The sequence below is a fragment of the Panicum virgatum genome, chromosome 1N (genome assembly GCF_016808335.1).
Source record: "Panicum virgatum strain AP13 chromosome 1N, P.virgatum_v5, whole genome shotgun sequence".
Taxonomy (NCBI): Eukaryota; Viridiplantae; Streptophyta; class Magnoliopsida; order Poales; family Poaceae; genus Panicum; species Panicum virgatum.
This window is the reverse complement of record NC_053145.1, coordinates 34,302,435-34,319,845: the sequence shown is the minus strand read 5'-3', so window position 1 is coordinate 34,319,845 and position 17,411 is coordinate 34,302,435. Positions and strand designations below refer to the sequence as shown.

General features: G+C 47.5%; 1 protein-coding gene across 1 annotated transcript; it reads left to right on the top strand.

Annotated features, from left to right (window-relative positions):
* The first annotated feature begins 508 nt into the window (after positions 1–508).
* LOC120654329 (fasciclin-like arabinogalactan protein 14) lies at positions 509–1,399 on the top strand. The gene has a single exon (XM_039931826.1). It carries the CDS (start codon positions 509–511, stop codon positions 1,397–1,399), a length of 891 nt encoding a protein of 296 aa, XP_039787760.1.
* Positions 1,400–17,411: the final 16,012 nt, after the last annotated feature.

Genomic DNA, 17,411 nt, shown 5'->3' with positions numbered 1-17,411 from the left:
GATGATGTGAGCAACTGGATAAATTCACAATATGAAATGCAGTTTATTCCTACAAATAAATAATGGACTCATCAACGTTACTGCACACTATTCCAATCAGCAAACTAGCAAGTTATTCCAATCGGTAATTTTACCTAGTGTTTGGGGGCCTGGTGCAGTAGGCCCACTTGCACTGGGCCATACACGGGCCTGCGGCGGTGATACCCGCTATCATCGCCATTAAAGGGGAACCCGTGGTTATGAACTTCACCACTCGCGGTGATGAGATGTAAATTAGTCTAAGTCCAACAGCTGACTGAGAAAATTTCTAACAACTCAAGCATCGTCCCTACCATTGAGCAGCCTTGGAGCTTTATCGCCCAGCCATGCAGATGGGGCGCCCCTGGTTTAGCGTCGGCCCTCTCCGGCCGGCCAGCTTGCACGTACGTCCAAGTTTAGGGGACTCGTCACACATATTCTATATTGCTCTCTCTCTCCACAAACTTCGGTGAATCAGGCAGCAGCGACGATGGCTTCACGTCCGGCCGCCATTGCGCTCCTCCTCGTCCTTGTCGGCCTCGCCTCGCCGGCGGCGGCCTTCAACATCACCAGGCTTCTCGGCGAGTTCTCCGACTTCAGCACCTTCAACAGCCTCCTGTCGCAAACAAAGCTCGCCGAGGAGATCAACCGGCGGCAGACCATCACCGTGCTCGCCGTCGACAATGGCGCGGCCGGCGTCATCTCCTCCCTCCCTTCCGACGTGCAGCGCAAGGTGCTTTCCATGCACGTGGTCCTCGACTACTACGACACGGCCAAACTCGGGGCCATCAAGAACCACACCACCCTGCTGACGACGATGTTCCAGTCCTCCGGCAAGGCCACCGACCGCATGGGTTTCCTCAACTTCACCAAGCGCTCCGACGGCGTCATGGTGTTCGGCTCCGCCCAGCCCGGCGCGCCCAAGAACTCCCAGATGGTGAAGTCCGTCGCCTCCCGCCCGTACAACATCTCCGTGCTGCAGGTTAGCGCCCCCATCGTGCCACCCGGCGTCGGCGACTCCGCGGACAGCGGCGCGCCGCCCCCGCATAATAAGGCCACGGCGCCGGCGCCGGCGCCTTCAACCAAGGGAAAGAAGGGAGCCAAGGATGCGGAGGCCCCTGCTCCGGGCCCATCTTCTGACGACGACGACACCGGCGCGGACGCACCTGCCGACGCGCCTGGCCCGGCGGCGGACGGCCCTACGGCGGATGGCCCCACGGCTGATGGCCCGGCGGCAGACGGGCCCACGGCGGACGGCCCGGCGGCCGACGCGCCGGCGAGCAGCGACCACGCGGCTGACGCACCCGAGGGATCGACCGCCGGCAGGGTAGTGGCCGGTGCGGGGCTCGGAATCGTGGCGCTTCTGATGACGATCATTTGACTACGTGACTAGTGCTTGAAATTAGAAGGGAGCGTTCGTGATTCATATCAGGATCGATTCACTACTTTACGCTCGCGCTCTCCCTTCACGGCGCATGTAACGAACCACATCTCTCCGCTCCCTCCTGGTATTTGTGTGTTATATGTCAGTATGTAGTAATCGTGCATGCGAACAGTATTATTAAGAGTAAAGTACATCGGAGGTCTATCAACGTGTAAGAAAGTGTAACTTAGGTCTATCAACTTTGAAATTACATTTCTGGGTTCATAAACTTGTAATTGATGTCACTTAGTCTAAAAAAAAGTATACTCCTAGATCCATAAACTTGTAATTTTACTATGTAAGAAAAACCCAATAGTAACGGGCATTATCTCCCTAAGGTGGCGGGCATTGCGTCCGTCACTTCTACTGCGTCACTGTTAAAAACAGAAAGATGACGATCGTTTTCCTGTCATTTAACTTCACTGGAGAATCATCACCTTTCTTAGGGACCAGGCCCCCCTATGAAGTCTACGTCTGTCACCTTTGTCAAATACAGATGACAGGCAAAATACAACGCCAGTCACCTATGATTTGAGCATAAGTGATGGATGTAGGACATCACCCGTCACTTTTCAATGTTTAAAGGTGATGGGATGTGCTTCCAGGTGCAGTCACGGGTTGAATATTAAAGGTGACGGGCTTTGGTTGTTGCCTGTCATGTTGGAACTGTACCCCTGCACGTTCTTTTTTTTTTGCTTCCGGCTGCATCCTAGAGCACAGCTAGGATTTGGCAGCCATCTTGATCCAGCAAACACATATAATAGAGACCATATACTGTATATGAATGGAGAAATGTAATTTAAATATACAATCATATATCACAAAGGCATCAGAATTGGGAGAGATATGTTTGGATTATATAACAATTCATGAAGACCTCAGCCTCGAAAGGCATAAGCTACTGCGTACTTGCCATAAACACCTCAGCCTCGCTTGATTGCGGCGTGTGATTCATGCCTTTTGAGGCTGGGGTGTTTATGTGCAAGTGCACAATAGTTTATAAGAACAATCTGGTTTAATTTGTACTATCGTATCTATCTCGCAATCTATCTTGGTGAGTAACAAGTATATCTCTCAATGTTGTTGTGCAACAGATCACTATTTAAACATGAACAACAAGTATATCTTGGTGAGCACCCAAGCCAATCTATTTCCCATATCATTATTTGCCAAAAATGGTCAGGTATGAACCAAAAGAAAAGAAAGAAGGCCTCAAGTATATATATGACAGCAAGTATCCATGAATATTTAGCATTTCAAAAGAGACATCAGAACAATATTTAGCATTTCCAAAATGCATCAGAACAATATTTAACATTTCAAAAAGGTGTCAGAAATGGGAGAGATATGTTTTGATTATATAACAATCCATGAAGAGCTCTCGAAAGGCATAAGCTACTACGTACTTACCAAAAGCACCTCAGCCTCGCTTGACTGCGGCATGTGCTTCATGCCTTTTGAGGCTGGGGTGTTTATGTGCAAGTGCACAATAGCTTATAAGAACAATCTGGTTTAATTTGTACTCTCGTATCGATCTCTCAATCTATCTTGGTGAGCAACAAGTATATCTCTCAATCTATCTGTGCAACATATCACTATTTAAACATGAACAAGAAGAATATCTTGTTGAGCACTGAGGCCAATCTATTTTCCATATCAATATTTGCCAAAAATGGTCACGAATGAACAAAAAAAGAAAGAAACAAAGCCTCAATTATATATATGACAGCAAGTATCCATGAATATTTAGCATTTCAAAAGAGGCATCACAACAATATTCAGCATTTCCAAAAAGGCATCAGAAATGGGAGAGATATGTTTGGATTATATAACAATCCACGAAGAGCTCAGCCTCGAAAGGCATAAGCTACTGCGTACTTACCATAAGCACCTCAGCCTCGCTTGACTGCGGCATGTGCTTCATGCATTTTGAGGCTGAGGTGTTTATGTGTAAGTACACAATAGCTTATAAGAACAATGCTTTAATTTGTACTCTCGTATCAATCTCTCAATCTATCTTGGTGAGCGACAAATATATCTCCCAATCAATCTGTGCAACAGATCACTATTTCAACATGAACAACAAGTATATCTTGGTGAGCATTGAGGTTAATATGTCTCCCATATGATCATTTGCCAAAAATGGTCACGAATGAACAAAAAAAAAAGTGAAAGAAGGCCTCAGGTAATTACGGAGAGCTGAGGAGGTGGAGGTCGGGGCTGGGGAAGATGGGCGCAATGAGGAGGCGGCGGCGGGTGGGCGCCTGGTGGACTGAGGAGGAGGCACGATGGCATGCCCAGACCTTGATCTTGCCTGCGGGCGGGGGCTCGGAGCCGGCGGACAGGCGCCTGGTGGCAATGAGGTGTTCGTGTGCAGCAAGTATACAGGAGGTGGCACGAGTATACATGAGGTGGTGCGAGTAGAGGAGGCGAGGAGGCCTGACCCATGACTGGGGAGGAGGTGGCGAGTGCGATCGGCGGGTGGGCGCTTGTTTGTGTGACGAGGAGGCGCGACGGCGTGCCCGGCTCTGGCCTGTGGGCGGAGGCTCGGCGCCGGTGGGCGGGCGCAGGGTGGCGCGGCGAGGAGGTGGCGAAGAGGGCGGCGCGACCGGAGGACTCGAGGGAGGATAAGATCTAATCTTGCATGACCCCATCTTCTTCGCTTAAATACTAGGTTAAGATCAATTGTGACGGGCATCAATTGGAACTGTCACCTATGTATCAGTTAAAGGTGACGGGCATCATAATGGCCCGTCACTTGTTCATGATTACAGGTGATGGGCTACATATACCGCCCATCACCTTTATATTTTCATAAGTGACACCCAATATATGTAGCACGTCACCTATGTCATGAGACGCTCTGGGAATCGCAACCGCCGGGCGCGCCATTTCGCATTCTCGGCAACCGCGCGTGCCCTCTCGGCAACCGCATGCCGTTTCGCTTTCCCGGCTGTTCTAGTCGTCGCCATTATATATCTACTGCCTCCCGACCGCTCTTGGCTCCCATCTCCGTCACTGTAGCACGCACGCTCTCGCCACCGTTGCCATCCCCTCACAACGACGATGTCAGGTTCTCGCTCTGTTGGCGCTCCTTAAGTATCCATTTTATCCCCTGTTTAACTTTGATAATGGCATGAATTTAATATCAGAATCACTAACCATCCTAACATCGGCCCAATTATTGGTCGTTTTCGTGTTTGCACATATATTTTGGAGGTACTTCGTTTTTGCAGGTTTTTGACCAATTTTGGAGCATGAAATGGCGAGGCCCACGATCACGCGATGACACGAAGAAAGACAAAGGCCAAAGCCCGAACAAAGGATCGAAGGCCATGATGATTAGAGGCCCATTCATGCACATCCACCCTCCAATGAAGCCCAAAGGACAAAGCACACAAGATAAGATCAAGATACTTCGGGGCTAAGCAAAGCAAAGAGATATTTAAGGAAGGATTTTCCATCCTATCCTCTTCATCGAAGAAATCTCGAAGATAACGACATCTAACGGGGTGCAATCGTGAAAGACATAAACTCTAGAAGATTCCAGGAGACATGGGGAGAAAGATGAACACGAGACGGCGAAGGAAAGAGCCAGGCCGGCCGGCCTAGGCCCATTGGGCCGGCCAGCCCAGCCCTTTTTTAGGTCGGTTCGACCTCCTCTTTGACCGAGGGTTCCCTGAGGCTATTTAAAGACCCCTCCCCAAGGTTCACGCAGAGATCAATTTGGGAGACGACGCCAAGGAGCAGAGAAGATAGAGGGACACCTCTCGGAGAGCCGAGGGTCGTGCTAGTTGTCTAGGGTTTGCCCTAGCCGACGTGGGAACCTTGCAAGGAAGACCACGTTGGAGTTCTGGAGCTAGGATCATCAAGATCAAGGTAGGGCTTCGGTTGTGATCTTGTGATGTACTATCATTCATGGTGAAGTTATTTGTGATTCTGAATGTTTAGCGACCATGTTCTCTCTTTCGATTTCGTTCTTTTCTTTGGGTTTGCTTCATCCTAGATCTATTATCGAGATAGATCGCTTAGCATGATCTTGTAGTCATGGTGGCTAGAGGTTCATGGCGGAACTACCAAAGGGGGTTCGACTTGCTTCAGGGTATTTCGTTCAAAAGGGGGGCGTCGTGACAGGCCGTCTCCACAGAGTAGGCGGAGTATCGAGGGATCGGATTGGAGATTTTGGGTTTGAAGAGGCTTTTAATTGAGATTCACATCTACCTTACTTCACTTCATCTAGCTGGAACTACAACATATGCATGATCTAGGTGATCTAGATTGGTTATCTCTAACTTTCTCTCGCGACCTTCGGTGTTTGTCATTTTTAGTAGATTAGATTCGTTTTACACCACATCAACACAAAGAAATCTCTATGTTAGTAGATTGTTTCTTGTCTCTTTGGTTCCGTGGATTGATAAACCTTGGGGGAATACTCTGAGGGAAAAGCTACACGAAACCGTGAGCTTGCGGTATATAAACTAGGGGCGCTAAGGAGCGTCAACAGGCTCTCGTTCCAGCCGCTGCCGCCACTATGTTCAAGGCAACTCATCGTTGTCATCATTGTCATCGTCGCCTTCTTCCTCCCCCACCTCCCCTCGTCGCCGTCTCCCTCACCTTCTTCCTCATCACCTCCTCCTGCTGCGGCTCCGGCCCCAGCTGCAGCGCCGGTCCCTGCTCTGGCTTCGGCTCCGGTGCCAGCCCCGGTGCCTGCGCCGGCTCCAGACTCTACTCCGGCGCCTAATGATCCGGGCTTCGACGACGACTGGGCAATCAGCATCATGCTAGATTCATTCAACGAGTTGAACGACTACCTCGTCCACCTTGGGAAACCTCTGGTGAACCAGCCACTCGTGCAGAACATCGCCGGATATGTGTAACAACACATCGCTGGATATATATATGATAAACTTCTGTCTTGTTTATATCTCTCAATAATCTCGTATTGTTACCTTGCAATTTTCATCCTTTGTTAGAATGTGTACGACAACGATGACGTAGAATTGTCAGATAAGAAAAAAAAATAGCTAAGTTCTTGGGCACATGTGCACTGGTAAGATAGGGCATACACATAGGTGACGCACCATACATGTAATGCATCACCTTTCAAGAACCATAGGTTAAGGGTTTAGATGACCTGTGTGCTATAGAAAGGTGAGGATCATCACATGTACCTATAAGAACAACGTCCGCCACATATGACATGATCACAGGTGACGGGCTACATATATAGTCCGTCACCTATATTATAGGTGACGGGCTTCATGGGCGGTGTCACCTTTCCTCTGTCAAAAGTGATAGGCCACTTTTTCGGGGGGGGGGGGGTGGGGCTAGGAGAATAAAAGGTGACGCGCCTCATCTGTGTGCATCACCTTTCATATTAGAACGACGTGCAACAAAGTCGTGTCACCTTTGTGCATGTCACTATAGGGCAGTTCTTATATAGTGTTTGTGTCACCTTCCATAAACTACCATCTAGCCTTCATGCACCGATATCGCACTGACATAACTCTACATGGTGCCCGCACGTTGCTAGATGTTGGTATTTCTTAACGTTCACAGAATAATCCGCAAGCGTACAGAGATACCGTTGTAGCACTTCATCCGTGAGTATTCAAGGGTATCATATTTTCACGGGGAATGGAGATACTAGCCTTCTAACTGGTTCATCCAAAGACAAACAATAGGTAGGTAGGCGAGGATAGAGAGGATTCCTATGGCTTGGAGTTTTAGTAAAGATAGGTTCTACCTCCACTTGCTTACTTCGAGCATCGGCTTAATCCTTGTCTGCCAAGAGTATTCGGCTATTAGCTCTACACCCAACCTGAACGTGAGGGACTATGAAGGATGGACAGGGCTGTCACCACCTGCTGCCTACCCCGACAGATTGTGGGGAAGGGATGCAATCAATAGTAACCTCTAGCCTAGACACCACGCCTACGCTAGCGATTACTACTCTAGCCCCGACTCCGTCCAAGACTCGAGCCATTAGACTAGAGCACCCGTCACGAGGACAGATGATGATCTCGCAAGCAAATAAAGAATAGAACTTACTTTACTACCATAGAAGATCACAAATACTTACTTAAGAAAGGAAGCATTCGTCGAGGTGCAAGTTGGAGAAGTGCGCTGACAGGACGGCGCCCCTCCGAACTACCCCTGACTCTCTCCCCATTTCTAAGCACTACAGAGGTAGGGCTTCGCCTTGGATTGGAGCTCTTTGCTCTTCTTGTTGTGTGTTGAATGGGGGCTCCCCTCCTACTTATATAGCCCTCCAAGGGTGGATCCTTGAGTCAACTTCCGAGGTGGAACCATCCGGGGCTGGCGTAGGAAGTGCGGTGGGAGTTTGCAGGTAAAAGATGGGCCTGTTTGGGCCCAGTAGGGGGTCGGGCGACCCAGGGGGTCGGCCGGCCCCAAATGGCACCCCCTCGAGCCCTCCTTCCTCTAGACAACTAATAGGTGGGCCCTTGTGTTTGCCCTTTGTGTTCCCTTGAAGTTTTGTTGGTTTGGTATGTCATTTGGCCCTTGGATCATTGTATCCGCCTCTGATTTGTTAGAAGTGTCTTTTCTCTTGGACTTGGGGGTTGAATTGATTTGCGGTGTGGCCCTCCAATTCTTGTGCTCTCATACAATGCTTTGAAGTGTACTTTATCCTTTCTTGAGCATGGTTTTCCTCCATATGCAGACATGGTCTCCTAAAAATAGTGATTCACTAAAACTTGTGCAAATAATTAGTATTAAACTCCTATATCTAGTTTGGTGTTTGTTTTGTCACTGTTCTCTGCAAGAGTTGAAGGTAAGATAAGATAAGGCACTTAAGGACCATCAACACTAGAATTTTGCCAAAAAGGTAAAATTTGTTCCCCGATTTCGAATCAAGTGAATAGGGAGAGGAGAGAGAGGAGGGATGAAAGACTTATTTTGGAGGTTATTGATATGTATTAGTGTTCAAAGGGGGTTTACGGACCACCTTTGGTGAGTTCTAGAGTTTAGATCTAGATATTATATCCTCGGGGGCTTACAGACCGAAATTGGCGAGTTCTGAAGTTTAGATCTAGATATTGTGGACCTAAATCACACAAATTATAAGTTGATGGACCTAAAAAAGCACTTTTAGAGTTCGTGGACATAAATAACACACCCTTAGAAGTTGGTGGGCCTCTGATGCATTTTACTCTAAATTGATTCGAGCGAACTGCAATGTTAGATGTGTATGAGGACGACCCCTTGCAACAGCCTTAGGTTAATTAATATATTAATTATATGACCACATGCATGATCAACCATTAATTATAAATAGAACATACTCCCTCTGTCCCAAATTATAAGTCATTTTGGATTTTATAGATTTATAGAGTTTGTTATACATCTAAATATATATCTAGATGCATAGAATGCACCTAGAAAAGCAAAAACGACTAATAATTTAGGATGACGAGAGTACTTAGGAATGATAAAACTATGTGGCTAAGTGACTATCCCCCTATGTTGTACGGTCCTTAGCACACGTCAGCCCACTGAAAATGGTCAACCATAACTGAGCCAATTCCACCATAACAGCAACCGCGAAAGGTCCATTAGCACCGTCATGAAGCATGTCATACGCACAGAGTATTTGCGTGATGTACATTCCATGGGTATTGATCATCAGCCGCACCCTACATGGAATCACCCCAAACCGACTTTGTCATCAAATAGGAGAGTACGATGTGGCGGCCAGGGACGAGAGGAGCCGAGGCTAAGTCGGCCGACCATCATAATGGGCCGACCATGCATGACCTCCCACCGCCTTAATCATTTGCTGAGTCACTGGCACGTGGGCCCTCATGCCTTTGGTCGATGACTGAGCTTAAGTTATGTCGGTTTGCTTTACTGGTGGGCCTTCCAATCCATGTGATGCTTGCATGGCGATACTTGATTGGACTTGATTTTGCTCCTTGGATTAAAGGGTATGATTGTCCTTCATTTTTAGCCAAAAATCTGCACTCATTAATTTCTACAAGAACTTGTGGAATTTGGTGATTTATTAGCATTATGAGTGTAAGAAATACAAGTTCATCTATTTATTTCGACAATATTGACGCTCAAAAACGGTCTTTAGCGAGCATCAACGATGACTAAAACTCATACAACAACAACAACAACAACAACAACATAGCCTTTTTTCCCAAGTAAGTTGGGGTAGGCTAGAGATGAAACCCGAAAGAAATAAGTTCAAGGTTCAGGCACATTGATAGTTAGTCTCCAAGCACTCCTATCCAAAGCTATCTCTTTAGAGATATTCCAATCCTTAAGGTCTCTCTTAACCGACTCATCCCACGTCAATTTAGGTCTACCTCTACCCCTCTTTACATTATCGACCCGCTCAAGAACCCCATTACACACCGGCGCCTCAGGAGGCCTTCGTTGGACATGTCCAAACCATCTCAGCCGATGCTGGGTAAGTTTCTCCTCAATTGGTGCCACCCCGACCCTATCCCGAATAACTTCGTTCCGGACTCTATCCCTCCTTGTGTGCCTGCAAAACCACCGCAACATCCGCATCTCTGCTACACTCAGTTGCTGGACATGTCGCCTTTTTGTAGGCCAACATTCAACACCGTATAACATCGCCGGATGAATTGCTGTCCTATAGAATTTGCCTTTTAGCTTTTGTGGCACCCTCTTGTCACAAAGGATGCCAGAAGCTTGCCGCCATTTCAACCAGCCAGCTGAAATTCTATGCCTAACATCTTCATCAATGTCGCCATCCTTTTGTAGCACCGATCCTAAATACCGAAAAGTATCCTTCTGGACCACCACTTGCCCATCTAGACTAACGTCTCCCCCCTCATGCCTAGTCGCGCTGAAATCGCACATCATGTACTCGGTCTTGGTCCTACTAAGTCTGAACCCTTTCGACTCTAATGTGCGTCTCCACAGCTCTAACTTCCTATTAACCCCTGCCCTACTCTCGTCAACTAGCACCACATCATCAGCAAAGAGCATACACCAAGAGATCTCACCTTGTATATCCCTTGTGACCTCATCCATCACTAAAGAAAATAATTAAGGGCTCAATGCTGACCCCTGGTGTAGGCCTATGTTAATAGGAAAGTCAGTGGTGTTGCCATCACATGTCCGGACAAACGTCGTCGCATCCTTGTACATATCCTTAATGAGGGTAATGTACTTAGTTGGGACTTTGTGCTTCTCCAAAGCCCACCACATGACATTTCTCGGTACTTTGTCATATGCCTTCTCTAGGTCAATGAAGACCATGTGCAAGTCCTTCTTCTGCTCCCTATATCTCTCCATCAATTGTCGTATTAACAAAATCGCCTCCATGGTTGACCTTCCATGCATGAACCCAAATTGGTTTTGGGTCACACTTGTCACTCTTCTTAGGCGATGCTCGATAACCCTCTCCCAAAGCTTCATCGTATGGCTCATCAGCTTAATCCCACGGTAGTTAGTACAACTTTGAACATCACCCTTGTTTTTGAAGATAGGTACTAATATACTTCTCCATTCTTCTGGCATCTTGTTTGACCGAAAAATGAGATTAAAAAGCTTAGTTAACCATACTATTGCTCTATCTCCTAGACATCTCCACACCTCAATGGGGATACCATCAGGGCCCATCGCTTTACCTCCCTTCATCCTCTTCAAAGCTTCCCCGATCTCTACCTCCTGAATTCTCCTCACAAAATGTCTGTTGGTATCGTCAAAAGAGTCATCTAACTCAAGGGTAGGGCTCTCACTCTCCCCATTAAACAACTTGTCGAAGTACTCTCTCCATCTATCCATGATCTCCTCATCCTTCACTAGCAGTCGATCTATCCCATCCTTAATGCATTTGATTTGGTTGATGTCCTTTGTCTTCCGCTCGCAGATCCTAGCCATCCTATAAATGTCCTTCTCCCCTTCTTTCGTGCCTAGCCGCTGATACAGGTCATCATACGCCTTACCTTTTGCTACACTCACAGCTCGCTTTGCAACCCTCTTCGCTAATTTATAGCCCTCGATGTTGACTGCACTCTTGTCAAGGTGGAGGCACTTGAAACACTCCTTCTTCTCCTTAATATCCCTTTGCACCTCGTTGTTCCACCACCAGGTGTCTTTCCCCTCCTGTTTGCCTCCCCTACTCAGGCCAAACACCTCTGAGATCACCTTCCGAACACATGTTGCCATCTTTAGCCACATGTCATCTGCGTCTTCTCCTTCTTCCCAAGGCCCCTCACCTAGCATCGTTTCCTTAAATGCTTGTGCCGCTTCCCCTCTAAGCTTCCACCACTTTGTTCTCGCAATCTTGGCACGTTTGTCCCAGTGGACACGTACCCAAAGACGAAAGTCCGCCACCACAAGCTTGTGTTGAGGGACAACACACTCCCCAGGTATCACCTTACAATCTAAGCAATCACGTCTATCCTCCCTCCTAGCAAGGATAAAGTCGATCTAGCTCGAGTGTTGTCCACTACGAAACGTCACAAGATGGGATTCCCTCTTCTTAAACACGGTATTCGCTATCAACAAGTCGTAGGCTAACGTGAAGTTCAACACATCCTCCCCCTCTTGACTCCTGCTACCATACCCAAAACCCCCGTGCACTCGCTCGAACCCTACATTAGTCGCACTCACATGGCCTTTGAGATCTCCTCCTATGAAGAGTTTCTCGCTGGTAGGCACTGTACTAATCATGCTATCTAGATCTTTCCAGAACTGCATCTTGGTGCTCTCACTAAGGCCTACCTGAGGGGCATAGGCACTGATCACATTCAAAACCGAATCTCAAACTACCAACCGGATTAGGATAATCCGGTCGTCTTGCCTTCTAACCTCTACGACCCCATCCTTAAGGCTCCTATCAATCAATATGCCTACACCATTCCTACCCGGAGTTACTCCCGTGTACCAAAGCTTGAAGCCAGTATCCTCAACCTCCTTCACCTTCTGGCCCTTCCATTTAGTGCGAATAGAATATTTACACGCCTCCTAATTGCTGCATCAACTAGCTCTCGCAACTTACCCGTTAGGGACCCTACGTTCCAGCTACCTATACGAATCCTAGTTGGCTCGGCTAGCTTCCTTATCCTTCGCACCCGTCGAGGGAAGTGCGAATACCCTTGCTCATTTTTCACTACACCCGGGCGTAGATGTAGCGCGCCATTCAGGTGACGACCCGACCGTTGCTCACTTATCATCGTACCTAGGTCACGATACGACGCGCCCTTGGGGGGATGGTGACTCGGCCCTTGCCCAATTATCACCACACCCGGGTTCCGATGTGAGGTATGTGAGGTATTCATCAACGATGAAGTATTGCAGTTTGTAAATATTTTGAAGAGAAAAACTCAATCTCACCAATTAATTCATGCAACTTGACAACAATATCAGGATCACAGTAACGAGAGAACAAGAAACCTCCCAGGGAAAAAGGGTTAAAGAGAAAATGACATAATTTTTTTCTTACACAAACTCTCAACAATTGAACCATAAAATTCTACTCATTCCGATCACAAGATCCCAGATTCCCAACCATGCATGTTTACATGGGCTGGAAATGTGACCTCCAAATTTATGCAGGACAGAAACATAGTTGATATTCATCATATAATGGATATACGGTGCAGTTCTGCTACCCAAGTATTGTATGGTTGGGCACAGTTTAGAAAGATCTAATATATCTAGGGAGTTTTCGGTAAGTCTGTCAAGACACAATGAGAATCATTCAAATTATATCCAGGGACTAATATGCAATGACTCATGCTGCTCCGCCCATGTTGATCGGCATCACTGAGTGTCCAAATTACCGGCGATGTAGGGCATGAGAGGGTTCAAGGAGTAGGGGAATAGAGAGAGGAGGTCGAGGGGTTCCATTTTACGGCTTACCTGTGTGCGGCAAACAACGGAATCAACACATCGCGGCCTCCTGATGACCTAGTGGTGAAGCATTTCACCTATCTCAGTTTGAAGACGTTCTTCCTCCTTGATATCACCGACCTGCAAGCCAACAATGTATAGGGCGGTGTCTAGGATGTGGCAGAGTATTTCCTTCTACTCAGTGATGTCCGTGGAGGAGGAGGAAAGGATGAGGGCCTCGTGGACGATCCACGCCGCTCAGGAGAGATAGCGCCCAGGCGGTGCTGTCTGCATATGGCGGCGAGATCATGGCAGTCCACGCTGCTCGGGAGGGAGGATTCTCGGGAGGGCGACGTGGGATGCGTGATTCTTATGGTGCGCTATTAGGGGGCGGTAATCATGCATGATTCTTACACCTGGGCAGGTAAGATTCTACGCTGGTGAAAGAAAAAAAAAACAGAGTAAATCAGCAGAAATATTTTAGAATCACTGGTTGTTCCACTAGCGACTCCGGTCGTGCTTCCTACCGATGAAACTTTTTCTGATCCATGGGGCTGGTGTGAGAGGTAGGCAGGAATGTTCTAGGTAAAAGGGTATTTTGAAAGTTTTGGTTCCTTATAGTGTAGATAGATAGAGAGAGATTTATGGCCCTGTTTGGTTCCTCGTAGCGCAACTAGCGCTACGAGAGAATCTTGTATGCATGCAGTATTAAATGAAGTCTATTTGCAAAACCTCTTTACGGATGAGCGTAATTTTTCGCGATGAATCTAATAACAGTAATTAATCTTTGATTTGCTACAGTAATGCTACAGTAACCATCCTCTAATCATGCGGTCAAATGTCTCGTTAGATTCGTTTCGAAAAGTAGTGCAGAGGTTGTGAAGTTAATTTTATAAACTGACTTTATTTAATATCTCTAATTAATGGTCAAAGTTTGCTACAGTGTCTTGTGCTACAAAACCAAACATGGATCCGAACAGAACCTAAGCAGCTGCAGCTCTAGTGCCTTTTTGTTTGCTAAAGGCAAAATAGGCATTTCGGTCCCTTAACTTTTCCTCAAGAGTCAAGTTCATCCTTCAACTTTCTAATTGGTCAATCTAGTCCCTCAACTTCTATTTTTGGGTCAACTTATCCTTATGCTGATGTGGCACTCTATGATGGTATGAGACTAATGCGAAAAGTCCTTTTAATCCATGAATACTTCTTCGTCTCCTCATTTTCTTCCGGCACTGTTGTAACATGTGATCAAGTTGGGGACTTGCACATACATTTTTTTGAACTCATTGCTCTATTCTTAACATGTGGTATGTTGATGTTGGTGGCTTGTTGTTTGCTGAGAAAAATTGGAGTAGAGCAGCGGTCAGCTGCTTGCTTGCCGATTGTGAGTGGGGTCAGAAAGAAGCTAAATGCTTTGTGCATTGTATCTGTTTCTTGCTTGCTTTCACGGAGGAGGGGAAATAGGAGTTAATTCTTGTGAACTCAGATTGGAGAGAAACGAGCAGGCAGTTAGTGTGCTACTAGATCGCTTGCTCGATGGTGCTAGAAGCATAAAGGGGAAGAGATTTGGTGGCACAACTAGCTAGGTCTGCTTGATTAGATAGGGCACCACGACCATGTCTAGCGCAAACAGCGACAGCAGAAACTACAGATGGGACAGAGCAATGGGGTAGAAATGACTTTTCTCATTAGCATCATGTTAATATGGAGCACCACATCAGCATAAGGATGAGTTTGACCCAAAAATAGAAGTTCGGGGACTAAATTGACATATCTAAAAGTTGAAGGACGAACTTGACCCTCAAGGCAAAGTTGAGGGACGAAAACGCCTATTTTGCCTTTGCTAAATGGGCTACATCCAAAGCGCCGAAGCCCGGAATGCAGCAGCATCGGATCGATGTCCCAGCCAGTCATTGAAGCCTTGTGCAGCCCCATATAAGCCATGAGCTGGTGAGCTGAGGTTTCAGTTTTTCTCTTAATTTTTCCACTTTGTTTGTTTTATTAAAGGAGGCTACTACGGGGAGAGGGCTCTCCCGATAGGATTCGGTCGGGAGCCCCCGCCCCCTCCTCCTTCCTCTATCTCTCTTCTTCTTCCTCACCTCCGTCTCCCTCCTTCCGCCCCCGCCGCCCTCTGCCCCCACTGCCGACCTCCCCCTCGCTGGCGTCGGCCGATGCCGGCGAGGACCGCCACTCCAACCCCTCCCCTCCCCTCCCCCTCCCTCTCCCTTCCCTCCCATCCGCCTCCATCCGCCCCCGCGGCCGACCTCACCCTCGCCGGCGTCGCCGCCGGCGAGGACCGCCCTCCACCCACCCCACCCCTCCCCTCTCCTCCTCCCCCTCCCCTCTATTCAACAGGAACCACACCACCACCATCGTCGTCATCTTCTTCATCTCCAGTGAGCGCCCCCGCCTCCGACACCGCCCACCGGTTGTCCACCACCGCCCGCCCGGCGGCGCCATCGCCGTCGGCCTCGCCGCCCACAACCCGCCTCCTCCGCCGGGCCGGCCGCCGCCCACGGCCATCCCTCTACAGCCCGCCGGTCATGGAGCCCTCCCCCAACCCCAACCCCAGAAACCCTAGAACCGAACCCCGTCCCGCCCACAACCCGCCGGAGGAGTTGCTGTCCTTGCCGGAGTTGGAGAAGAAGAGAAGTTACTTTCTGGAAACCCCACCCCTTTGATTCCTCTTTGATTCATAAAAGTAACATAGAGGGCTCTCGATTTATGCTAAATCAAGAGGGCTCTCCGTGTAGGATTTGCCTTTATTAAAAATCTGTCCTCTTTATTTTCCTAAGTGTTTCTTGACAATTTAAAAGTAAATTCCGTGTTATTGTTCTATTGTCATATACCATACCAAAAGTCACACGCCATATTTTTCATGTGTGAATATGTGTAATACATAATACAAGTATCACAAGTCACTGGTGGATTGGTGTACTTGTTTGACTATATTAGGTAGGATAACTACTACAGAATGACCTATTCCCAACACCTCATTATTGCCAGTTCGAATTCAACCAGCGGCGATTGTCTATCACCACTGGTTGGAACCAGCTGTGATAGTAGGTATCACCGTTGGTTGGAAACCGGCGGTGATAGTAGGCATCACTATTGGGCCGTATTATGAACGGACCGCGACGGTGATCAGTTCAACAGTTATCATCGCCAGTTCATATTAAAATCCAGCAGTGATGATCACAATAGGAACGGACGGTAATGCCTACCACCTTGTTTTGTTCCTCTCTCTCTCTCTCTCTCTCACATCCGCTACATCCAATCTCAACCCTGCTGCCCCACCATTCCATTAATTATTACTTTTTCAGAACAAGTACAGGATTAGCTAGCCAAGTATAGGATTAGCTAGCCACGAGTGGTATACTTTTATAATAAAACTAGCCGCAAGTTGTTTTGCCAACTCCTTGATAGCTTCACACTTGTCCAGAGAGAACCACCGTAAGCGCTGCTTCTTAGGGGTAGTTTTGGGGTCAATTAAGGAATGCTTGATCAACTCCTTGAGCATCCTGACATATTTGCTGGTTTCCACGCGAGGTTGGCGAAGTCAGTAGTTCCGTGTCTCACGACTGTTCGTTTTGGTTGGCAAAGTCAGTAGTTCCGTATCTCACGACTGTTAATACAATGATGATTTTATAGCAATTCATAATATATTGAACTTTCAAATCCTAACAAGTAACAACTGGTATAAAAACAAGCAAACCAAATCAAACTATCAACCATAAAACTGCTGCTCGAGGCCGGCGCGGAGGCACTCAAGTCTGCAGAGCTGGAATTCCATGCACAGGTTTAAGCGGGAGGAGTGAGGACCAACATGATTAAAACTGAAGAGAAGCCTCGGAAGGAAGAACCCGAGACGTTGACACAACCATTCCAGCTCTCTTGTTCATGCTATCCTGGACACTTAGTAGCAGTCCTTTTTTAGCATCTCAGCGCGCGCGCGCGTGTTTTGCAGCCCTGGGTGCTGTCAAAAAAGCAGTTGCTCTCTTTCCTTGAGCTTTGAACTTGTATGGGGTTTAAACAGGGTGTTAGTTGCTCGATTGAGGAACCATAACCGATTGAACTGTGTAATTTCGTTGAGGTAATGAAATTTCAGGTTCGCCCATTGTGAAAAAAAAACCCA